Source organism: Fringilla coelebs, assembly GCF_963513975.1.
Source record: "Fringilla coelebs genome assembly, chromosome: 2".
In the NCBI taxonomy this organism is placed as follows: Eukaryota; Metazoa; Chordata; class Aves; order Passeriformes; family Fringillidae; genus Fringilla; species Fringilla coelebs.
The window spans coordinates 112,221,055-112,247,484 of NC_140029.1; the positions used below are offsets into that span (position 1 = coordinate 112,221,055).

Consider the following 26,430-nt stretch of genomic DNA (forward strand, 5'->3'; position numbering starts at 1 on the left):
GTGCCAGTGCTGCTAATGACTGAGCTTAAAATGTAGGTGAAAAAACTCAAAGCAAAACAAACAAAAACCCCCACAACAAACAAACCACACACCCAAACCACATCAAAAAACTGTACCACTGCTGGTCTTGGCCAGCCTCATGCTGTTTTCAGCCACTGATTAAACCCCACCTACTTAAACCAAACACTGCAAAAGTGTCTCAAAAATCGAGAATTACAGCTCTTAATTAGGCAAGTCCTGAGTCAGCAGAGAGCACCTGCAAGCTTAGCTGCGCAGACACCCTGAAAAAGAGGGGGCAGATTGATCCAGTAAAATTTCACAAGCTAAGTACCACCAAGACACTAAAACTACATCCAAATGAGCCAATCAAAGAACCCCAGACTTCTGGGTTCTCCCTATAGTGATTAAAGGATTACAAAAATGAAAATATACCCATCCTGCCTGACACTTCTAAAATACTGCGATAATCTCATATTTCTGAAGGACCATCACTGCCTGTTTTTCCACCTATTGAGTGATAAGGTGCATCACCCCCACTCTCCCTCCTCCAACCAGCAGTGATAATGCTAATGCAATCAAGTGCTTAGTGCATCTAGTCCTGAAATCTGTATGGGCAGGGATATCTGGATATCCTCAGCACAGCGCTGCATGTATTTTTGTCTCCTTAGCCAAGCATGCAATGATGTGTTTAACAGAGCCATTACTGTCCTAGACCCCTGCCAACAGAGCAGAGCAATCAGACCAGTGATAAAAATCATTGGGTAATTTGCCCTGTTAAATTATCACCGCTTTCCTCCTTTCTCTTGATCTTTCCGCACTATTTTAATAAACAGCATACAGAAAAGCTCCACATCTATCACTGAATCACAAGCCACTTTCACAGGGGAAGTGCAGCTGTTCAGTGCTATGGAACCCTGTGTTAATAAGAGAGCAGAGGGAAGGCTTTGGGGGACCAGGTGTTAAATATAATGTTTATTTAAGAAATACAAAAACCATGAGCTCTCTGAAGTGAATGAAGGATGAGATAAAATCTGCGTCTAGGCATCTAAGAGGTTCCAGGCAATCATTCCATGCCCTTTTCTCCAAAACAAAGCTAGAAAAATTATGTCACGGATTTAACAGGCCAGCTATCCAAACAGCACTCCAGGTTCTGCTGGAATCTGGTTCAGCTGACGCCAAAGCACCAGAGCCTGGACGCAGCCCACCAGGAGCACTCACCGGTCCTCTGGATGGACACGGCGGCGATCTCCACGCTCTTCTCCTGGATCTTCTGCCACGAGCCGTCCGCCCCTCTCACCCACTCGCTCACCAGGCACCGGTACGCCCCGGCATCCGCGGAGGAGGCCTGCGACACGGAGAGCCGGTACGTGTCGTTGGCTCCCGTGTCCAGGCGGATGTCCCCGCTGCGGTAGCGCTCCTCATAGCCGGGGCCCGGCTGGAACTTGCCCTCGTGAGTCAAAGACAGGACGTCCCGCCAAGAGGAGCCGCTCTTGAGCTGCCAGGTGACGTGCAGGTGAGTGTGCTCCGGCGAGGTGGTGGTGGCTGAGCAGCGCAGCTTGAAGGAGTCGCCCTCAGACAGACGGAGAGACGTGGAGGAACGGCCTTTGGAACCACTCACGGACAAGCCGTCAGAAATCACTATTTGGGAAAAAAAAAATACCCAAACAATACAAGCATCATAAAACAGAATCAAGTAGAGAACACCTACAGCGAGCTGTTCAGATGTGAGGCAATAAAACTACCACAGAGCAACACCTTGCCAGTCATTCCTTCTCCCATACATAAATATATTCCAGGAAGAAGAAAATTCAGCTGAAAAAGCACTAAAGGAAGCGCTTTGTTTTAAACAAGCCAAGACAAGAATTCATTTATCCTTCCACTCACTTTAGTTTCTCATCCAAACATCATCATTTTGACTATTCCCATACAAAGCTAATCTTGATATTCATGTGAGTAAAAAACAAAACATGGGAAAAGAAACAGTGTCCAAATTTAATACTGAAAAATGCTAAGTGATAGAGCAAAGCTAGGACAAGACTGTAGTATCAACATGCTATAAAGGAAAAAAGGAAGATTACCTCCTTCATACAGAAAGATCCCTGAATGACACTAAAACTGAGAAAGAAGGCAGCCTGTGGTTTTTACCTGAACGTAGCTTCTCTACCAAGAGGATTAGGAACATGAAATATTTGTAGACATCTTCAGAAAACCCACCACTTAGTGTTTTATTTACATATTTACTAGACAGAAAAAAAGAAAAGTGGTGTTTATAGTAAACAGCCTCTCTTCACTTCTTCACCTCACTTGCCTTTGCTATCATATTTCGCAGTTTTAAATTCTGGCTTTAGGAGAATTAAAGAGCAATAAGAAGAAGAAGAAAAGAAACAAAAAATCACAACAATCATAAACAACAGAAAATCAACATTCTTAAGGGTACACCTATAATCAATATCAAAAACAAATTTAAAGCACACCTCACTCTTCAGAAATACCTTTCACTTGGACCTCTGCATCATAATTTCCCTGAACGGTGGCATCAGTGCTGGGCGTGGAACATTTGTATCTCCCTTGGTCAGCTGGCTGGATGTTCCTAATCACAAGTTCCACAGCATCGTTGCTGCTCCGTCTCAGTTTGATATCCCCGCGGCCCACGCGTTTTTGGTACTCCTCAGAGGTGAAGGTAGAATCCCAGGTACTCACTATCCGCACGAAGTCAGTCTCCCGGGAGAACTCCCAGTCAAAGTTCTGCTCACTGGGTCCATCATAGTCACTCACGCTGCAGGGGATCGCCACCTCCGTGCCCACCACTCGAATGAGGGGACCTTTGGGCACTCTCACAATGCGCCCTCTGCAGAATGCTAGGCGGGAGAATGAAGAACAGTGCGCAGTTAAGGATAGGCTTCAACCAGGAAAACACCAAAAATTAAACATGCCAAGGTTGGGCATCCCACTCTGCAGAAAGGAAGAGCTAGTAAGAGCAATATTTCCCATTAACATTTCATCTCACTGAAGCAGGAGCCTCCAAACACACCATTTTTAGTGTGGGCAAGCTTTTTTTTACTGCTTATCTAATACCACGTGAGATAACAAAATACTGACTGAGAGAAAACTGTAAAGAGAAAAAAAAAAAAGAAAAGAATTAGCCATAGATCAAATGGATAACAGTTTCTCTACTACAAGGCAAGTGCTACACAAGATGTTTAAACAACATTAATAAGTGGTTTTCATTACTACAATGAGGGCATAATCTAATCAGGAATTTTTATAAGACTCTGCTGATACCACTATAGAGTCTGAAGCAGGAAATTAATTCTCCCCTAGATTGAGGGCCATGAGAGTTTTTAAGTTGACGTTCTCCCAATATGAGTATAGTCACAGCTGCCCTAAAGGGTCATGGCTTCTCAAACACAGGCGAGATTCCTTGCCCTCCAAATTGATTCAAAAGGAAGAACTGATTACAACGGACACAGTTTGCTTGAACAGATTTCTGCAACCACAAGTTTGCTCTTTGGTGAAGGCCCAGAACCTGAGCAGAGCAGGCTGCCTCCAAAGCAGAGGAACACACAGCGTTCAGACTGTTTTCTGGGACCGTCTCACCAGAAGGAAAGGACAACAGCAGTTTTCTGCAGAAGCTGGCAAAGCAGAATGTTATGCTCCAGGCAGAAGTGTGAACCACTTAAACAAGCCAGAGGACCTGGCAGAGACACAGCAAGAGACTCTTCTGGTTGATTTGGCTCTGTAGTCCAGAGAATAACCCCAGCAGCTGCACATGGATTTTGGCAGGTCCTTACTTCTCCAAAAAGCAAACTGCTTTGATTCATAGTTCCAACCAGAGAAATCTCTTAAGAGATGAGTACTACCTAAACTCAGCCTCCAAACATGAACAGCTTACTGCATCCCACCACCTCCATATCCATAGCAAAATATTTTAACAGCCAGGTAGAACAGAAGCCAGAACACTGAAAGACAGATCTTGATACAACCAAGAAGACATCTAACAACAACAAAAGCAACTGGATCAAAAAACTGATCTCAGATACCACAGAGGAGAAAACAAATTTAAACAAACAACCCCCCAACACACAAAGTACATCATCTCACATCTGCTACAATTCACCAAGTCCATTGGGAAAGCCACCAGCTAGTGACATGAACGCCAATACATTTGCTGAGCCTTTCCCTCCTATCACTCTGAACATCATCTTGCTTAGATTAGACTCCACTTGTTGGCTTAGGCCCATCACGCCAGTGGTGTCCAAGTGTAGGCAAGAGTCTTGTGAACAGAAACCTCCCACTGGGGAACCTGCTATAAAGCACAGCTTGTCCACTCCACAGCAGTGAGGAGAAGGATGTTTTAAAGAATAAGATTTCTCTGGGCATTTAAAAACTACACAAGCAGCTGTACACATGGAGCATAACTGCAAGAGAGAAAGCATAATTTTACTTGCAGTTACAGTTCAGCAAACAGTTGAACCAAGGACTAAAACTGCCTTTACCTCCCCAGTTCAGAACTCTTACCATGCTCTTTACTTTGCAGGCTGTTCACGCGTACAGGCTCAGTCATAACAGTCCAATTTCCTCACTGCCATGACCTTCTGTATTCAATATTAGTACTTCATTAAACTTATTTGTAATGCAGACTGGGGTTAATCTCCTACCCCTTCTATCCCTCCCAGAAGACTGTTATTATATACCTGATCAAGTGATTGACTAGTCCTAATAAGGGAGCAGGACTTTGCTGCACCATTCACATGTGCATTGGAGAGGAAAACCTCTACTGCCAATGTACTGTTGCACAGACAGATGTCTTCAAGGACACATCTCCTAACCCAAGCACCACACTAAGTTCATAAAATTATCCACAGAGAAAAACAATCAACAAAAAAATAAAGCAAGCTACAGGGCTCTGATATACTTCTTCACAAAGTCTTAAGTTGTGTTCAATCCTTCAACTTATCCTCTTACAGAAAGCATTAACAGCAGCAGGTAAGCTTTAAAGCCTGACAGTCAAACCAGCTTCCAGCAAAGCACTGTGAGAAGTCAGCTCAGGATCCTGACTGAGGGCACTCTTCAAGCACTGACATCTCTCTAGAAAATACTCTCTGGTGACACTAAAACAAGCAGACAACACTGTTCTGCATGTGTCTTCAGCTGCAGACCCACATACTGTGCACTGCCCTAATCCAATCTAGAGGTGACAAAGGCATGACTAATGTGGCAAGGGCTGCAAATTTGTGTTTGAGATTAGCACCGACAGCTCAGTTTCTCTTCTTCCAAGGTCACCAAAGACCCTTTGACACTAAATGAAGGTAGGAGGTGATTAGCACCTTCCTATGAAAAGGCAAACCAAAGTGAAAGATAGGAGCACAGGGAGCCCTCACCAGATCTGTAAAGCCATGACTATCCCCCTCCCCACAGCACAGTCCCACAAGCAATTCCTGCTTAACCCATGGCTGGAAGGAAGGCAGTGGAAAGGACTGCAGGAGAGAAGAGGGATGAGGTGTAACAGAATTTTATACTTTCCAAACAATAATATTTGTTATTGCTAAGATAAATCAGGATTCTGGTAAGGCAGGAGCAGAGGCAACATCACCAAATAAGAGACTGAGAACTTCCTGCAGAGCAGCTGCTCTGCCCTTCCCACAGTGAGGGGGAGTGTGCACAGGGCAGGCACTCCAAAGGTAAGCTGCACTTCGAAGCAGGCTGTTAATTCAAGGTTCTGCCTTTGGTCCTGCAGCAAGGCTATCCCTAGAGACTAAACAAGGTGTCCTTTGCCGTGCATTAGGGATTAACATTTCATATAACTGTGGCAGAAGTAGCTACAGACACCGATCTTGGCAAAAGGTGAACTCCATATTACTCTGGCAGATAAGTGAGGAGCTTTTGCAAATATTTTATTCTTACAGAGCCCTGTGTTAATTGCATACACCTCCTCACCTTCCCAGAGCAATCATGATACAAGAGCTCAAAACTATGTAAATTTGTTGGAAACACTTATTTTTCATGACACCCAATATATTTCACTGTTGATATAAGGTGACAGGTTCTTGATGAATTCATCTGAATCCCGTTTAACTACAGAAACAGATGGAGGAGGACAAAACAATGTACACACTAATGACAGAAAACAACAGAACTCTGACAATTCTGTATTTCTCAGTATCACTGATCCCATCAAAGATGTGTATTTAGTGAGAACTCAATAATTGGATCTGAGTTAGTGTTGAACATCACATTTTCCTAAGCCCAAGGTTAACTGTTAAATACAAAATTTTATTTTTATTGAGTTACCAGACCACCAGATGAAATTGCACGGAACTGTTTTCCAAAACAAAAGGTAATGGAGCCCCTGCAAGAAGGACAGCACAAAAACACCAGGCATGGGACATATTCCTTGGGTTCATGAAACAGGTGACAGCACTACCAGGCAACACTGGCCCTTTTGCAAGGCTGGGCCAGAAACACACAAATGTAAGACAACCACAGAGCCCTCGTGGGTATTTGTCAAGCACTTGATTAGAGGATTCTCCTACGGGAATGCATGATATACTTCACCAGAAACATGGACAAAGTGTGGCTCAAGGTAGAATAATAACACAGTGGGGTCTACTATATTAGTAAGACGGGGGCAAGACAGCTCAGACATAGCCAAGGCAGCTTTGAGATAGCATTTTTTCCCTAACAATGGTTTATAAATTTGTCCCACCACCCAGATGCACCATCACATTGCTGGCATTAAATGAAATCCTTCCAAAAAGAAGAACAAGGAAAGCAGATGATTGAAGAGATGAGTTGTAAAGTTAATTAGAGTATAAATAGTAACCCGTCATTTTTAGGATAACCAAGAAAACAAGGCAGCAAAATTGTGCAGGACCTACAGGACAGGTACTCTGTTTAAACTCTCAACAAGCTACAAAATTCCTCAAGGAAAGGGATGGTTAAGGATTTCCCCTTGCATTGGGGACATTAGGAGCTTCATTTTCATATACATTTTGCATCTACGTATCGCTTACGAAAGAACAAGATGAAAAGTAACCTATGGAGCCTTCCACAAGGCTGAGAAGGTATTATTGTTGCAAAGAACACACTTGTGCGCTTCAGCACTCTCTCTCACAAGGTGCTTCCTCCAGCCTGCACTAGACAGCTCTCTCTAATAAGAAAACATGTTCTCCTAGCAGCCCAGAGAAGGAGGTCGCCTCCACATCCGCCAGCTGAAGGAAAATGCAATCTGACATGCAGTAGGAAGCCAATTAAAGTCAAAAAAGTAAGAGCTAACGAATGAGTAAATTGGCTCAGACTAAGCACTCGAGCCTCTGCATCAGAAAGACTCAGAACACACAGTCCAGCTCCTCAACCAAGGCAGTCACAGGAGACACAGCGACAACTTTGCTGACGCCTTTCATCTCAAAAGAGCTTTCCGAACAAAAGGTTGTTTCATTTGCCAACTGAACATTACCATGTCTGGGAAGGAAATACCCAGCAGCCTTTTCAAATTCACAACAGTTTATGACAGGAAAAAAAATACTGCAGCCAACTTTGCAAATGGTGGTAACGATCCTCCCTCCCTGAGCTCCTCTCCATCTATTTCCAGTCGAATCAACACTTGCTGCAGCATTGTGGGAATGAGTGGGCTGAGCAGGGGCAACCCTTCTTGTGCCACAATGAATACCCTACCATTAAAGCTATTTCTAGCAAAATCCCAAACCTCTCACTTCTGTACTGAACTGCTTAACTACAGTGTTCATGATGTGTAAGGCCATTTTCTAAAATGAAGAAAAAAAGTCATTTTTACCTATTTTTTTTTTAGCCCACCAGAGTCACGTCCACTCAAATACTCTTCCTCCATTTTCAAAAAAGAAATTATCAGGCTCCTGATGGAAAGCATTCAGCAACTTTCCCTAGCGAGCAGGCAGGTGAAGGGACAGGCAGCATGCCACACATTCACAGGTTCTCCTCTCGGGGAGGAGAGCCAAAGCATATCAACACAGGAGATGATAATCCTTATCTCCAATCTGCCCCTCTTCCCCTTGCCTATCCTCCCAGCTTCAATTATAATCCGGCAGCTACACATCAAGAATGTCATCAGTGACTATCTGGGAGAGAAAGAACAAGCTATACCAAACACGCCTACAATGTCTGAAAATCTTTCAAAACTTTCAATAATTGTTACAGCAATTATTTTTTTTAATATATAATTAACATGATTTTCCTAGAAGAGGCACATTTAAATAAACATTTTACTTTGGTATTTCCTCCACTTTTTAAATGCAGTCAAATAAATTTTCTACGCTACACAGTGTAATCTGAGAGGAAAAATCAGAGATTAAGCAGAAAAGGAAAGTTCTTGAAGAACCAGAAAGGCAGCTAACTATCAAAATTTCCTTATTAGTCTCAAAAAGAGAAGCAAAAGCCCAAAACTAAGTGAGAACCCTTATTATTCCTGCTTAACACATGACATCATCATACCCTTCTTTCCAGTGCAGACACACACACAGCAGGGATTGGGATGTATGCTAAATTATGTGGTAGGCTATTCCTATTCTTTCCAAATTACCAAAATCAGATTGCCTTAACCAGCAGACGCAACCCAACTGGCCAGCCTTCACAGGGAAGAAACAAGGGGCGCCTTTAAAAGAGACCAAATTTGATTGTTTATGTCAAAGCTGTGATCACCACAGCCTGGGATCATCTGAGGCATGCAGAGCTCCCTCCATACCTTGCAAGAAAATAGTCATGTTACACCTCTCTGACTGTAATACTGCCTTACCTAAAAAAAGTCTGATAGATTTTTATGGCCTGAAAGATCTGCAGCCTATCATCTGAAGATATCAGAGAAGAGCAAATGAAAGAGTCCGTGAGAGAGACATTTACATTGTTCTTTCCCAGGCGGCTAGGATTCTTTTTTTAGATAATGTAGAGCTCTTATCAAAAGGAATTAGCCTGGGTGTAATTGCTTAAAACCCATTATCTCTATCAGGATGAAGAAACGCATACTGCATCTTAAGTGGAGCCTCAGAAAAGCTATCAAACTGCAAGGCTGCTGGATTGCTCTTATCTCCATACCATCTGAGATATCAGAAAACTCACATCTCCAGCAAAGGGTGGAAAGCCAGTACCTTCCCAGCTGAACTCCATGTACACCACATGGACTAACATTCATGTGAAAGCACATGAGTGTTAATTTTGCAGCACAGGAACAACCTGCTTTCTTCACCACTCATCCCCTCACCCACTGCCACCAAGCCATGGGATTACAAAAGCACCTGAACAAACCATGAGGCTTTCACTAGGGCACAGTTCTCAGTTATCACAGAACCACAGAACGGCTTGGGTTGGAATGGACTTTTAAAGATCATCTAGTTCCAACACCCTGCCATGGGCAGGGACGTGTTGCACTAGACCAAGATGCTGGAAGTTTCAGCCAACCTGACCTTGAACAATTCAAATAATGAGGCATCCACAGCTTTTCTGGGCAACCTGCTCCAGTGTCTTTCCACCCTCATCATAAAGAATTTCTTCTTAATAACTAATCAAAACCTGCCCTCTTTCAGTTTAAAGCCATTATCCCTTGTCCTATCACTACATGCCGTGGTCAAAGGTATCTCTCCATCTTTCTTACAAGCCCCTTTAAGTACTGCAAGGCCATAATATGATCTCCCTGGAGTCTTCTCTTCTCCAGACTTAACACCCCCAATTCTCTCAGCCTTTCTCCATAGGAAAAGAGTTCCAGCCCTGATAGCAGTCAGAAGATCTTACTGTCTAAAAAAACAGGGACAGTAAGAGAACAATACTTCACCACATGAATTACACTATGTCACTGCACATAGTCAGCAGGTCATCTGCTCACTGCCCAATGAGATTAATTTTGGAAAAACATCACTGAACCATCTCACAAAAATGAAAGCCACCTTCTACCTCTCTCCCAAGGCAGCTGCAAGAGGCAGCATTGTCTCTCCCGCCATCTCAGGCTTTTGCGAATGAAGCACTGGTCACCTGTACAGCTCCTCTCCTTTGAAGACAAGCTGACTGCATCTTTCACTCCAGCACATCACCCATCTCAATCCTGTGCCAAAACAAGCTAGGGGAATTTGCTGCAAGTGCTTCTGTGGACTACTCATGCTACAATACAAGGAGAAGAGACCAGCAAACTGCAGTGGAAGCTGTAAGGCAGAAACCAGGTGCATGTGCAGGTAGAGTTTAAAACACTACCACTGGCTGCAGACAGTTCCCTCTGTACACCACTGATTCCTGGCCACAGGGAGAGGTTTGCTACTGGAAGGTAGACCAAGGCATATGGCAGGCAGAAGGGAAAGGAGAAGCCATACAAACTTTTCCCAAGTGTACAAAACAGGAGGTTACCTTGTAAAACAGAGCAGCTCTTGGCAGGCAGAGAACTGTGGTACCACTGGTCCAAAAAAGAAAAAAAACCAAACCAACAACAAAACCCCAAAAAACCAACCACCAAACCACCTAGCAGGCAAAGATAACACTAAAGATCAGGTTTTAGATTCCCTGGATGTCGAACAATTCCATCACATATAATCTCTATTCCCTTTCCCTATCACTGACTGACAGTTAAAGATAAAAAGCTGTATCTAAGAGCTACTTCTGACAAGTCTCTAAAATGCATCTGGGAGCAAAAAAGAAAGGGGATAGGAAAAAAACCCATGAAATGCCAGAATTAACATGCCACTTATTCCTGGGTGTCACCTGCCAAACCTGCCCCTGCTAATGGCCTTCATTTACTGTCCTCCAAATTGTCTCACAGATCTCCATTTTTATCCTGCTCTGACAGAGCAGCCCGTTTAGGTTACCTGGTGACCTCTGACCCAAAAAGTCCAGGGATTCTGGAAGTGGCATTTAGACTGCCACACAAGACAAGTGATTTTCTGTTGTTCTTCCTCAGAAGCAATTTGTGTTGCAGAGGAGAAGTTCAATACTTTGCATTCTAAAGAAAACAGTTGACAAAGCAGTAAAGCCCACAAGTCAAGGCTTAAGAGCATAGTTGGAAACCAGGCTGCAAATATTTCCAGAAATGCTGTATCTACAGTATCTTCACATTTCCTTTAGTGGGGAGGAAAGACAGGTTAACAAATACCTACTACTAATGCCAACTTGAGCAAGAGAAGTATTTTTTAAAAGTCCCCAAACTGGAATATACAGAATTAAAATCAGTGCTGTTCTGCAACATCATTAACTTGCACTTATCTCTTATCTTAAATCTTTCCCAAAGCAGTTGGAACTGAGCAGAGCAGTCCAAATCCATTTGTTCTATACTGCAATTTCCTCTGGGCAGAGACAAAGCATTTTCTTTGCTCTGTGTGGAATGCAGCACACCACTAGGATTAAACTGAACTTTTGGGAGATTTAACTGGAGTAAACAATCGGAACAGATAATTTCTAAATCTGCATCTACATTGCATACATTGAGTGAAAATCCAAGACAAAAAATCTTAAATCCTAGAAAGATCACATTAAAACTCTATAAGCTACTATGTTTTTTACCAACATGTCTTTCAACAGGACATACCTCATAACAGAGCTGATAAAGCTGGAAAGCTAAGAAAAACCATTTGTCAAAAGACTTTTTAAAAAGCTGCATGAATAGCAATATCCATGTGTTTCACAAGTCTGTAATTCATATAATATATACATATTTTAGAAAGAAAATCCTGAAGCACTTCCCTTCTCTCTCCAAAATAATTTCCATTATCATCACTCTCTTTTTCTCCCAAAGCAGAAAGCATTGATTTTTATTAGCATGAAGTAATCATTTGTTCTTCAAGTCATCTTTAATGCTAGGTAATATACAAAAAAACCTCTTTAAAAATGCTAACAAATACAAGAAGTGCTGAAACCAATGGAAAGTCTTTTACTTTTCATTAACAATTATACTCAAACAAAAAAAAGCAAAGCAAGAAAAAGCACAAACAGATGTTTGGAGGGTTTTTTTTTTTTGGGGGGGGGGGTCCTTGAGTGATTGTTTTGGCTTGCTTTTAGATGTGAGCTTTTTATTTGGTGTTTGGGATGAAGAGGGGCAGGCTGCAGCAGGTTTTTGTTGTTGGTTTTTTGTGTTCTTTACCTGCTTAAATTTGGTGGCATTTGTCTACTGCAATTTCACCCAACACCCCACTCATACCAGACAAGGTCCTGTCTAAGGCCAAGTTAAATCCAAAGGGGATTTGGAAATGAAATTTAAAAAGCCAAATACTTTCATAATCCAGATATTACTAATCTTCACCTCCCCAAGAATTATTTTGGGGTTCACTTCAAATCTCCACACACAGGCACTCGTTTCCTAACAAGCATTTCTCCAGATGAGCAAAGGCACCCTGGAGGCTTCAGCAACAGAGGCCCATCACAGAAGTCAGCAGCCACAACACCAAATGACAACACACACACACACTTGGGCTCCCAGACTCTGCAGTTGGGATCCTGAAGGGCAGCTCCACTCCATCTGCATCTGCTGTTGTGAGAGATTATGGAACGAGGTGGCTGGGCAGCCAGGCTGCTGGAGCTGCTGAACAAGGCAGCATATGGCACTGGCCCACCTTGGCTCCACGCTTGACAACTGATTTGCAGCCACAGGAGCCAGTGGGGGGATGGAGCTCAGTGTTTTAGAGCAATCCTTTTTGCCTGTAATTTAATTTTCTAACGGTCTCATCTTCACCGTAAATAATCTCCAAGCAAGCAGCAACATTAAAAATGCCAACAGCAGATGCACACAGAATGGGTGTTATGGCATGGAAATGAGGGCCTGTGCCTTGTAGGACTGTGTAGGTAAATGCAGTAGCACAGCTTTTGCCAGGTCCTTTTGCAGCACATCTTCTTGGACAGATTAACCAAAGAGACCAAATTAAAAAGCTAGGAACAGATAACAGACATTCCTGGTTTCAGGCTTAGTGCTCACTGTATCAGTTTCTCTACATAAAGATGAATGCAAAGAGCCAGGTAAAGATGACATAAGCCAACAGTTACCTAATTTGTGCTCTAGCAACTGGTGTCCCCAGAGGACTTCACTTGGGCCCCTACAGAGCCACCGTATCCATACTGCTGCCTGAAACCTGGAAAACTGGAGGGCAGTGTTTTCCAAGCCCTTCTCTCAAAGCCTACCGATCCAATTAGCACCCAAAAGCCAATTTCAGGTCATGCAGAGCAACAGTGTTTAGTATGTTAATCTCTGTGGAGCCTGCATGGTATTTTTCTCCTGGACAACAAGGAATTGCACGCATGCGTGCACACAGAGTATGATTTAAGAGACATCAGGGCTCTTCCTCCTTTAAGACAAGATTTACATAACTAATTCTGTAATTGAGAACAGGACTGCAAGGTATTTACACTGCTTGATGCTGCTGAGCTTTTATTATTTGCTATGGGAGAGACAATGAGAGACTCTTGCCCCAGAAAAGATAGGTAGTCTCATCTGTAGCATTAAAAAAAAAAAAAAAAAAGAGGAGACACATGAAATTACCCATCTCAGGAAGAGATATTTTCCATTACAGAATCATTTCTCTCTTCCAAAGCAGAGGGTCAGCGGTTCAGTGGGAGCAAGGAAAGAAAAGAGGTCTGGATAAGAAAAAAGATGAGAGGTCAGGGACATAAAACAACATCTAGAAGGCACACAGGGATTCCAGTCAAGGTCTCTGTGCAACCCCCACACAGACTGTTAAATAAAATTACCCCCAGATGGGTCTGCAAAACAGCTAGCTTTGAAAACAAGCATGCCACAGCACTCTTCATTACTTGAAAGGGACAAATGCCAACACAAGACACTTCTGGAAATGCAGGAAAAAACCTCACAAACAGCATTCAAATCAATATTGCTGGTTTCATTAAGACTCCTGAAAATTCAGAATAAAGTTTTAGGTTAGTAGACGGAACTCAAGACGGCCTCCTTATTTACTTCACTAATATTTAAACAGTAAAAAAATATGCATCACAAAGAAAATTAAAGACTACCACAACTGTGTACTTTGGCACTAGCACAGTCTTAAAAAAGAAAAGGCTGTAGAGGGCAGCTAGCGCTAAGCTCCCAAAAATTACACTGCATCTTTGGGGGGTTGCATTGTACCAAAGATCCAAGACACCTGAAGCACAGCAGATAGGCTCCTGGAGTGACACTTCTGGGTCAGTTACATCCCAAGGAATACTCAGACTGCTTCCCAGGAAAAAGCAAAGTGCAGAAACTGGGACTCCCCTCAGAAATTCAGTCCTCGACAACCAAAATTATAATGACGATGCAATCGATGTGCTCAAAAAAGATGCTTAAAGGACTGTTCACATTTGAACTTCAGTGTGGAAATAGAAGCTCTTCCCTAAATCACAAATGTGAGATAAAGCCATGAACACATGTGTGGCCAGGATTTGAAATCCACCCACACTTTGCAGCATCACTTATGCCTGCTCAACAAATTTAACAGCCAAAACTTCCCAAAAAAGCATGCAAGAGTCAAAAATTTCCTGGCATTCAGTGCCTCCAAGAGCTTGAAGGCAAATTAGCTGTGTAATTAGCTGTCTGTGGCCCTGAATCCTACCTCTAGAAAGCTGTTCTCACACGTGAAAGGAAAGGGTATTGCATGTGGCTGCTGTTTAATTTCCTGGAAGATTAATTTTACTGGACAGAAGAAGAGGCTTTCTGGAACAGGTGGGCAGGTATGTGCATGTGGGCAACACAAAAGAGATCCAGAAACCAGCAAAGCATTGAGCAAGCACCTGGTGAAATTCCACTCCAAATTACCCAATCCTGGAGAAAAACAAACATTTCTACTTGTGACTTATAGAGTAAGCAAAAAAAAAAAAAAAAAAAAAAAGATAAAAAGAGGCACTCTGCTCTTGTGTGACCAAAGTTAGGTAGTTCTTGAAATGAAGAGGTTCAATTATCAAAAATGCCTGAGCATTAATCTGCTGGGGATCCAAGCCTCCTTTCTCAAGTTCCAGGCTCACAGTCCCAAGCCCTCCATCACCTCTGAAAACCCTGCCCTGAATTCAATGCAGGCACTTTGTTACCTCCAGTAGCAGAATAGCAAGGTTCATCAATTCAGCACCTGGCTGAAGAAGACCAGCAGTCTTTTCATGTTCCCCATCACAAATTTAAAGTCTTTTCTCCCTTTAGATTATATGCCAGTAAGTTATCACTGTTATCTGCTTTGATTAACTTGCAGCATTTGCCACAGTATCTACTTTTGCCTCAACAATCAATCCTGAACGGCCTCCCTGGTACACACAGGAACAGGTAGCACAGCAGAATGTCACACACATTTAAGCTTCTGGGGAGAATTTGATGCCATTAGACATGGGAAAACCCACATGTAATAAAAGACTATCACAGCACAGCACACTTGGAGCCTTAGCAAAGTTTGGGGTTCAGCCTTTAGCTACCCACTTTCATTTAAGCATGCCCAAATACACATCTTAAAATGCTTCCTGTGATTCCTGCTTTCAAGAAACGTATTTCTCCTAAGTAGATACTTTGCTGCTGTCATTGGCATGCTATGCATTGGACAGTCAACACCAGAGGTGATAAAAGAGAGAGGGAAAGGTAACACAACAAGATTACCTAATAGGTGCCGACACCCAGGACATCTCAGAAACCAGCTTCACAGGTAGCCAAATGCAACACCCTTGAGCCAGCAAATACCTGGAGGAATTAGCCAAGGTTAAGCACATTAAGGCCAGGCTGGATGGAGCTCTGAGCAACCTGGTCCAGTGGAAAGTGTTCCTCTCCATGGCAGGTGTCTGGATTTTGCATGGGACCAAAACCACTACAGCAGGGGGGTTGGAACTAGATGATTTGTAAGGTCCCTTCCAACCCAAACCATCCTATGATGCTATGAGGATACCACCTCTAATTTAGGAAGCTTCCAAGCTACATATGATCATGAAATTATACACTTGGACAGTAATGTCTTCACTCTTCCCTACGCTTCCACTCATGGCCACTGTCAGAGGCAAGACCTGAGGCTAAATACGTCCTTGGTGTCAGCCTTCCCCTCGCTTCCACAGCCTCAGGAAGCAGGAGTTTGGAGGCACTACCCTTATATCACTGCTGCTCCTCAGTGGAGCCCAGGCTGGTGACTAGGCTGGGCCCAGTAGTGAGAACAGAGACAAAAAAAGGAGTGAAAGAACACAGAATTTTCAAGTAACTCCAAAATCAGAAGCGAGGGAATCCTTTTGAGCATGAAACAAGAGTGAGAGGCGGGTAGAGAACCAACATGACATTAAAATAGCAGGAGGAGGAGAATACAATTTTTGAAAGACACCCACAGGGAAAAGGCTTAATTGTTTCTTTTCTGCTCCAGTCTCCATGCAGAACTATTCTAGGTTACACTATTTAACAAGACAACCTACGCACAAAATAAGTAGCTGTTAATATTTGGGTGAAACTTGGGATATGCTGAAATTATTCTGTAACTAACACTTATAATCAGCTCACATTGAAACAGACAGCAGATTGCATGCACCCCAGGCATCCTCACATTTGCTGAGTTGGAAAGAAGAGTTGTGTCCCACAGTACATTGTTCAGCAGAACAAAAGACTCTGCATCCCAATGGACAGCACACCAGCCATTTTGTGGATCCTGCACTGGTGCACATGTGTAGCACAACAACCACAGACAACACCTTGAGTACACATTGCAAAAGCAACAGTGCAGTGCTGACTAAGCCTCAGAAGTCTCCACCAACCCCTGTGTTGATGCGAATAAAATTTTAATATCACTTGAAATTATGTCTAGTGCAAACACAGTAGCTGTCCAACACCGTAAGAACAAAAGGGGAAAGTACGCTACCGATTTAGAAAGTCAAGGGTGCTCAAATTCACCTGGAGAGCTGTGGATGGATTTGGCAATGAACACCAGCATTAGCAGTCCATGCTTTTAAAGCATGAGGGAAGAGCCTTAGTAGCAGCTTTTAAGTACCTTTGGGATTTCTAGTGAACAGGTGTCTCCCTGAATTGTCCCCCTCACTTGAGGGCAAAGAGCCCTCGGGTAACAAAGGAGGCACTCACTGCTCAGAGAGCCCATTTCCCCAGAGGTACTTCTGACTGGGCCCAGAAAATCAAAGCATGAAACACTTCTGTCCAACAGGAGAGCAAGCCCTGAGCCCTGAACACATCCTGGAAGCCATGCCAAGCCAAAGAGACCTGCTCACCAGCCTTAGCACCAGAGACCACATGAACTGCCGTATCCCTCTGAGTGCAAGCACAAAACACAGACCCATATATAAGGAAAGAGAAAGAAAACAGAAATGTGACATGTGTTTCTACCACACCAACCTAAACTGGAGAGGTGCTCATTTGGCACCTAAGCCCTTAACTAAGACTGTAAAAAAAAAAAACCCAAAAAAACCTAAAAGCTTGATCTCACAAGCATTAATAAAAAAACCAAAATACCCAAAACAACAAACAAACAAAAAAAGAACCAAATAAAAAGATTCTAGAAAGTAAGAGACTGAATTCTATGCAGCACCAAGTTGTTCTCCTTGCTCACAGACTTCATGATAACATCTGAAAAGATAGCATTGTTTAAAAAGTCAGGGCTATATCTAAGCCCCTTTGGGCAAAAGAAAAGGAGTTATGCCTTCAGTAATGTTCAGAAAGAAGCATGGTATACATGTACTCGGATTTCTCAATGGATGGTTTAAAAATAAAGTATCCTCCTCCCAGGTCTGCACCTAGCCATGTCCAATGTCAGCAATATATAACAATAAGACTGACAAGCCTTTCATAAATAAATACAACAAAACTGTTTATTTCCCTTTTAATTTCTTCACTGTTTATAAATACACACTTTAAACCTTCTAAGTACTACTTACACGCCTGGCTCAATTTTTATTTTACTACACCACATAACCAACTGGGTTTCTGTCTTGCTGGAATGGCAGTCATAAGTCATGCTAATAGCATCACTATCCTATAGAAAATTTGTTTATTATTAGAGAGCAATCAGTATTACTACTGTTACAAGAAAATAACAAAGTGCTTAAAAGACACTCCTGCTGCTAGTGAAGATCTAAATAGAAGGTACACACGGAATTTACAGGGCTCTAGTTAACTATACAACTTTGCTCTCACCTCCTGCCTCCCCACTTAATTTTTCAGAAAAAAAACCAGGTTTTTAGAGATTAATAACCTGAAGAGCATTTCCCAGGAGCTTAAACCTGTTCAAATCCACAACACCAAATTATGACGTTTCAAAGAATTCAAGCGGAAGAGCACCCGCCTTAACGGAATGTAAGAGCAGCCTACAAATGCCTTCACTGTTTGTAGTTTCATAGCCTAAGCCTACCTGGAGTCAAAATGCAGGGCACAGAGCACACAGCTACATCATGTTTTGCCTTTCCCCAGACAAAACACAGATTATTTCAAGATCTTTATTCTTTTCACAAAGAACAAACAAGCCTTGGACAAGGGATTGGCAGGAAGTCTTGGAGTACCAAAGTCCAGTCTGTCCCTAGATGGAAAAGCGGGACTCTTTGCCTTTATTGTAAAAGGATATCCTCTTTACCAAAGAGAATTGTGTTTAAAAAAAAAATCAGTTTAATATTTGAGTAATTATCTTCCCTGGGCAGTTTTAAGGTATTCATATTTCTGCCTACCCTGCTCAAGCTTCACTTTCATCTCTTAGCAATTCAATGCAAGAAATTCACTACCTGTCCATCACCTACAATTGCTCAGTACAATCAGTGAGTTCTCCCAGAATTCTCTGAAATCCTATTGAAAAAAATCTCTCTACTGATGAAAAGAACCATCTTCATTAATCCACCTGGCAGATGCATTCTTCCCTTCTAATCATTATGTGAGTTTACAAATCTAACAAAGCTGTACTCACATCACATTATTCAGATTACAAATTCTCTGGGAAAAGAAAGCTCTTGGGCATGGTGCTGTAAATCATCAAAACCACTTCTTACTCCTAGCTGATACCCACTTTAAGAAAAGGTATGTATGCAGCTGACTGCTAGGGAAGAGTCACAGGCATGGTCAGTCAACTGGTTATCACTGAAACAAACATCTGTTAAGCAGCAGAACTCAATAATCAGAACCCTATTTTCTGCAGGAAGGACACACATTTATACAGGGCAGCTCGAACTTTGAGTGAAACCTACCCAGAGTATTGTAAGCCAAGGCTGTTAAGTTATCTGCAGAGAGCCTGAAACAACAGCAGAGGCAAAAGCTGCATCCTTGAATGTCAACACTAGAAGCCAATAACAAATTTAACATCACTACTGTGGATTGTTTCAGGATTTATGTATTTTTATGGAAATGCACAAGAGTTGAATGTTCAATTGCCATTATCACAGTCAGGTTAAAGTCTGTGAGGCAGTACTGGGGTTACAAGAAACATCCTGCAGGAAAAGCTTAAAATGAGGCTCCCTACTTTCTGTCAGTAAAAGAGAAGAGAACAGACTTTAACAACCTAACTTCACAAGCCCCTGCTAAGCCTGGCTGTCAGTTAGTTAAATGTTTGTCCCTATTTCATCCTTAAATGCCAGAAATGTTAAAGGACAAGGAAAGAAAACATTCACAGAACCACAGAGTATCCCAGGTCGGAAGGGACACACGAGGATCACCAAATCCAACTCCAGGCCTTAGGCAGGACACCCCAGGAGTCACACGATGTACCTGAGAGCAGTGTCCAAACACTTCTTGAACTCTGTGACAACTTCTGTGGGGAGCCTCTTCCAATGCCCAAGCACCCAAGCACCCTCTGGGTGAAGAGCCTTTTCCCAATATCCAACCTAAACCTCCCCTGACACCTTCAGGCCAATCCCTTGGGTCCTATCACTGTCACCACAGAGCAGAGATCAGTGCCTGCCCCTCTGCTTCCCCTCATGAGGATGTTGAAGACCACAATGAGGTGGTCTTCTCTTCTTCAGACTGAACAAAACAAGTGACCTCAGCTGTCCTTGTACAGCTTCCCCATCAGTCCTTTCACCATCTTCATAGCCCTAATTCCAATTAGTTTCTATCTCAACATAAAACATTTCTGTAACAATCAGAGGTAGATGGTGCTAAGGAGGGGGAATACAGAAATGGACAGTGGAATTTCTGTATGACCCCCACCATAAATTCAAATAATGTTCTGCCAACTAATTCATTTCAGAGCTCGTTCGGTTTTAAACTCCAGTTTCACTATTACTTGGGACTTGTGACAGGAACTTCTATGCAATGCATAATTCAGCATTCATGTGGCAAAAATCATCAAAATTACAAGTCACAGAATAACTGTGTAGCAGAGTAGCAGTATTTATGTAACCACAGTAATATAAGGCAATAGTCTTTAGAGATCTTTCATTAGACCAGCTGTAAGAAGAGATGGCATACATGTCATTTTTCTGAAACAGATACAATAAGGAACTTCTGTGAAGTTTCATAAGCACCAAGATCCTTGAGAAAAAAATCTTCTACTGCTATACCTTTGCTATCATTCTGCCTCAATGAGTTCAAACACAGCTCAGCTCACGTCCCACAGCCTTTCACAGTTCTGCCCATCACAAGTGTACACTCCAGTGCTTCTACTCACAGTGAATTTCCTGCAGAACAAAACACCCAAGATGACCTGACAAAATCCTTGCTGGCATTCACACTTCTGATGCTGCAAAGAAGACTATTTAGGTAGAAGTGGATTCAAATGGAAGAAAAAAAAGGCAGGCAAAAGATGACTTCATGCACAGAAACAGATGTTCTGAAAGAAGGCAAGCAAGAGATTCTACTCCCCTAAGAATGCCAACAATATATACCACCAGATGAGCAGAATTCTGTCCAAGGGCTATTCAGGTTTCCCAGCAGGTACTCACCACCCTTCACCTACTTCAACACAAAGCACACGTGCCATCTTTTCCAAGGAAAAGCAGAACTTCCTCAGCACAGGCAGGCTAGTTAGGAGACAGTCTGAGGCTCCTGTGGCAGAGGCTCCTCTGGCAGACCTACAGGTCCCCTGAAGCTCCCACCAACCTTCCAAGCTATGCTTACTGCATGAACCAGGCGTCTCCAAGAAATGCCACAGCAGAAGAAGAACACAGGCAAGCCATGCTTGCTCCCCTTGGCACATCTTTAAAGAGTGTTCGAACCCAGCCTGACTTACCCAGACACATCACTGCCTCTGAACAAGTACTGAAGATCTGTCTGAAACATGGTAAATGTACACCAAGAGGAAATTTTATATCAAATTACAAGAGAAGGGTACATGAAATTGTCTATGAGGAACTTAGAGATCCTGCAAAGACACAGAAAAATCATCAGGCCATTTCCTGTCATCATCTGGTGCCATACATCCAAGACAATAGAGAGGTCTTACAGGTAGGGCATTAATTACCACAAGTTAAAAATGCTTCATGTACTGAAAACAATTGCCACTTCATGAGCCTTTCAAGTTTCTAATGCATACCAAAACAGTGATGGCTGGGGAGGTGCAGAAGGAAGTGGTGGTGTTAACTAGTGCCAAGAAGCATTCAAATAACTTCGAAGGTCGAAGTTCTTCATTCACTCAAGCAAACAAAACAGTCATAACCAGGGCAGACAGGGCTGTCCCTCCTTGCTGCATGTGTCAGCCACAGCCAACACACATCTGCTGTTTTGTATCAGAAATTGGGTTCCGAGCTCACTCAGGAGCCAACCTCAGCTGCAGAGTTTTAATTCCAAGAAACATCTGTGTACTCATGAGAGTCACCTGACCAAAGCTCTGCTTTGGAATGCAATCGAGATCCCACAGCAACAAGGCAACCCTGACACTGGAGGATTAGTGCTGAGGCCAGACTGCCACTCGTGTGAAAGCAGAACTCATGCTGGACTTGGGCCAAACCCACATATGCAAAGCATGTTCTCACCCCAATGCACCAATACCAGAAGTGCAACCAAAAAAAGAAAAGAAGGAGAAAGCCAGCACATTATTATGATTACAAATGCATGTTCTGTCAAAGTCCAGGTAAAGGGACTAATTTCTTATTCTGGGGTAGGAATTGTTAAAGCAAGGAAAGCATCCGCCTTACAAGTTTGAGTAAGAAGTGCCCTGTGCACTGCCCTGCATCCACCTGCAGGTTACTACCCTTGCCCAGATACACAAAGAAGTTGAAGTGTCTCTACAGCATCAGACAGGATGAAAAATCTCTCTATATACATACAAACTAAAAGCTGACAGCTCACATCCAGAGGGGGATCAGTGAAAAATACTTCAAATTACCTTTAACAACTACTTTCTAAGTAGCTTTGGCCTATCTCTGTTGATCCTTAGAGGTTCATAATGCAAAGTCCAGAATAGGCACACGCCCTGTGGCCTCTGGTCCTAAGCAGGAGCAAGGGTACCATGTGAAGTCTCATTTGTTCTTCAGCTATTTTGGAAGGACATCCCCACCCAGTAACTCTATTCACAGTACTGCAGCCTCCCCCTCAACCCGCCCTTTCAGACTTTAAAGGCAGACACCAGCAACAACTCAGATGCCACAGCATACCCTGCAGCCACATGCATCACACTTCAGTCCTTGTTTTAAACTCTGCAGGAGTCTACAATTAGATATTCCATTTACCTGCCAGTGGTGAGCAGAAAACTTTGCTTAGAAAACTAGGGTATTTCAAGATTCAACTGCAGAGCTTTGAAAAACTGTCAGTTTTTTACCAATGCTGTTTTATGGTGATAACTGCCCCAGCACCACCATCTCATGCAGACATACCTTTAACTAATTCTTCCATTTTAAACAAGCTATTCCCCCACTTCCCTTTCCCTGTGGAAAGCATGCCCTGCTCCAGTTATGTCTCCTCCCCTTCCTTCTCCCGCTTCTAATTCAAAACAATAGCCATACTTCTGTGCCCAGTGACCCCAGGGTATACACGCTATTTTCTCAACTTTTTTTTAAACAGATAAACCTACAGACCTAGGGATGTCAGCAACTTTGCAGCTATTGACAGGTGCCTATCAATAGAGTTGCCAGCAGACAGGGCTCAGTCAATAGCTTTAGTGACCATTCAACCCTGCTCGGTGATAAGACAGGGAAGACCCAGCCTTGTGTTACTTCCCACTTCCCGAGTGATTTTGTCTCTAATAAGCTGTCATGTTCTTTATTTTCTCACTGATGGGGCCACCTCCAAGCACTTAAGCTCGGCTGGCCAAAAGGTACAACATGCCTTGTCTAGAACCAAGAGCTGAGATCAAACAGGAACAAGGCTGATGTGATACACTTCTTACTCCACATTAACTTAAACCTCTGTATAAACTGGATGGGAACAAGAACACTACACATACACCATGAAGTCTACTTACACAGACAAACACCATTCACTGACATCACCTCCCCAAAACACAGTATGTTGCTGGGCTTCTAAAGAACACAACATCTCTTTTGGGGGAAGGTGGATGTTATCTGGGTAAATATTCCGGGTGTTGCTGTGAAAGCACAAAATAGTCTGCGGCAAAGGCAAAGGAAGATACATCACCTCTCCCACCCTCTAGGAAGAGGATTAGAGCGCAGACAGAAAGACTAACACCTCGCTGCTTATTCTAACAGTTTCCATTAACAAATAATTGCCTATTTTCACCTCAGTATTACTAGCTGCATTCAAGCACAAATACATGTACTGATTAGGCATGCACTTTTGAGGGGGAAAATGAGCATTGAGACTTAAATTACCCTTCAGAAACCAAGCAAATTCTGAATTTTTGCTCAAAATGAATATGTTTGGTACCCTGAAAATCTAGAAAGCATCCTCCATCAGTTCAGCATCTGTTTCATATTTAGAAGCTATTCTTTGCAAATGCAGGGGTCACACTGCTTTTAAAGCAGCCTCTGCCAATTCTCTTTCGCGGGGCAGATTTAATAGCGAATTCCACTGCCACAGGATTCACTGTGTAATAATGAAGGGTAGCGTGTCAATAGATGAAACTGCACACATCAATAAGGAGCTGGCAGAGGTCCCCGCGGATGCCTCTCTTGCAACAATCATTCTAATGCGTGTAGGAGAACAATGCGTTACAGCCCGCTCAAAGATTCCCCACAGCCACACTGCATCAAAGGCCGACTGAAACGCCACGCTAAATCTCTGCTCTCGGAGCCAGCCGTGCAACATGCACGGAAACAAAGTCCTTTACACTGGCAATTATTCTTTTTAAGACTGGCAAACCTAAGCAGAGCCAGCTTTTTGTTGGAACTGGACTCTTGCTAACCAACACGACCCGCAGCAATGGTTCCACCAAACTCTTTTTAGAGGCTACTGATATGGCAAGGAGAGACTGACTCAAAGAGCATGAGAACACACAAATTGCAGTCACAAAGCAAGCACTGAGCAGCACAGCTAAACCACGTCTTTAAGAAAGGCAGAAAGGCAAGTCCAGACTAATCAAGCCTGTTAAGCAGAAAGAGTGGAATAAGAGCAGCTTCAGCAGCAGGAGTTGTTTTACAGCCAGTGTGAAGTAAAGAATGGTGATGGATATCTGGGAAAAAAGCCTGAGAGAAGAACTGAAGCCAGAGAACAAAAGTTAAAAGCAACACAAAGTTTACATTGATTTTTTTTTTCCAAGCTACACATAAGAAAGATGATATATATACTTTGTGTGCTACAAGCAGTAGACTCTCACAGCAGCTCTGATCAGTGATCCACACAGAGCAGTACATCAATCCAGCATCGGCCAATTTGGCAAAAGTAGAGAAAAAAAGAACAGAAGCGGGGGGCAGGGGAGTGGGGGGAAAGGCCTTCACACACATTTACAGAAGTCTGAAACTGGAATAAAAAGGAGGGCTCCATTTCTCCACCCCCAACTGCAGTTGTAATCCTTTGACACCTTACAAGCAATGACAGAATGCTTTCTCTAGGGACCTGAGACTAATTCCCTATTAAGCTTTTACAAACTGATGCTTTTCCAAGTCTATAATGTGGCCAAATTTGGACATTTTCCTAAGAACAGCAAAAGCCACATCCTTGATGCAGAGTTAACACTCCAGCCAAATTTCCAGTTCTTGTTCTACACCATGGCAGGGTTGTGCTAGAACTTCCCAAACTTGGCAGCTGACATTATTATTGGTTCAAGAGTGACAAGGAAGAAATAGCTAGAACCTGCAAGAATCAAAAAGGAAAAAAACAACTCACCCAGCTGCCTTCCCAAGTGTAACTATTGGAAATACTAGAGCATTTTAAAGAAAGAGAGAGCAAGGGGAGCAGTGTTTCCTGGGAGGGGGGGGGAAAAAGTCAACCTGTGGTAGACATCCAGCCCAGAAAATTTCAGCATGAATGCCTGAAGTCCTGCAGAATAATAAACAATTTAAGAGATGGCACTCAAACAGTAACAAGCAGATATACTACAGGCATTGCTGCCAGCCCTGCTTATTGGCAGCTGTGACAGATTGCCTGGGAGCTCCAGTCTTTAATTAGTTCTCATTCCTGAAGTTCACAAGTCAATTAATTCTAAAAACCACCCTCAGATTCTTTTTTAAAGGAAATCCTGTTCAGGATTCTCTGCCTTTCTTACCTTTTCTTCTCACAGCTCAGCTAACAGTTCAGATCCTTTAGAGCATCCATGCAAATTCCATCTGGCCGTGGAGATTATCACTAGTCAAATACTTCAGCTTGCTTCAGCAATTCTTCATATTTTCGCAGCAATATTTTGCCTCTGCTGCACACAACAGTTACTGTTCCCCAGGCTGCTTCTTCAGCCCCTCTTTCCCCACAACTTGCCTCCTCCAGGGTAATGAACAGAGGCACCAAGTGCAATACTCCAGTGCCAGTTTCAAGCAGTTCCCATGGCAGTCACATCAACTCAAATCTCCAAGCATTACCACACTGCTTTATAACTTTTCCAAGACTCAACAAAGGCATTTAGCAACACCAGTTCTACCTTCTACCTAACTCACTTTAAACTTGGTCAGAATTCCATAGTTGATTACAGTTTCCACTGGAAACCCAGCTTTGAAACACCTTCCAACTCCGGAAGGAATGGGGGAATAAAAAAATCAAAACCAAAAACCCCATCCTTTTTTTCTGTCTCAGACTTCATTAAGAAGAAATCAGTTATGCTTTACAATTATGAAATCTTACACGTATATGAACAAGCCAGCCTCTGATATGAAACTCAAAAAACCTAAGAAACTTTAAGTTCCTTAATTTCTGTCTTCCTTCTTACCCTATTTTATATATGCTGATCAACTGGAAAGACATTATTCAAGGCTTTTGGCACCTTAGCTGCTACCTGTCAGTTTATCAAAAAGCAGTTTGGTCTGAAACTGATTTTACACCTTTGCCCTTTGCAAGACACAAGGTGTATTAAAAGTTTCTCATTATTTTTAAAGCCTCTTTCAGTAGATATTTGACTCTTGAAATTTGAGGCTTTCTAGAGAATCAGCTGACCAAAAAAAAAAAAACCATTAAGAAGCTAGTATCTCCCTGAAAGCTCATTTCTTCTTTAGAACAGGAAATTCTAACAACTTCAAACCTGCTTATGACACAGTCTC

The 26,430-nt window shown here is 42.7% G+C and overlaps 1 protein-coding gene across 2 annotated transcripts in view; it reads right to left on the minus strand.

The window, feature by feature from the left end:
- The window catches only part of PTGFRN (prostaglandin F2 receptor inhibitor), a gene marked incomplete at its 5' end in the record, with an annotated part of 65,490 nt that overhangs the window by 34,364 nt on the left and 4,696 nt on the right, over positions 1-26,430 (minus strand). For both annotated transcript variants that reach the window (XM_084227076.1, XM_084227075.1), the window contains 2 exons: positions 1,219-1,638; positions 2,493-2,858. In XM_084227076.1, coding sequence (XP_084083202.1) covers positions 1,219-1,638; positions 2,493-2,858 — 786 coding nt within the window. The remainder of the gene's footprint in view (positions 1-1,218; positions 1,639-2,492; positions 2,859-26,430) is intronic.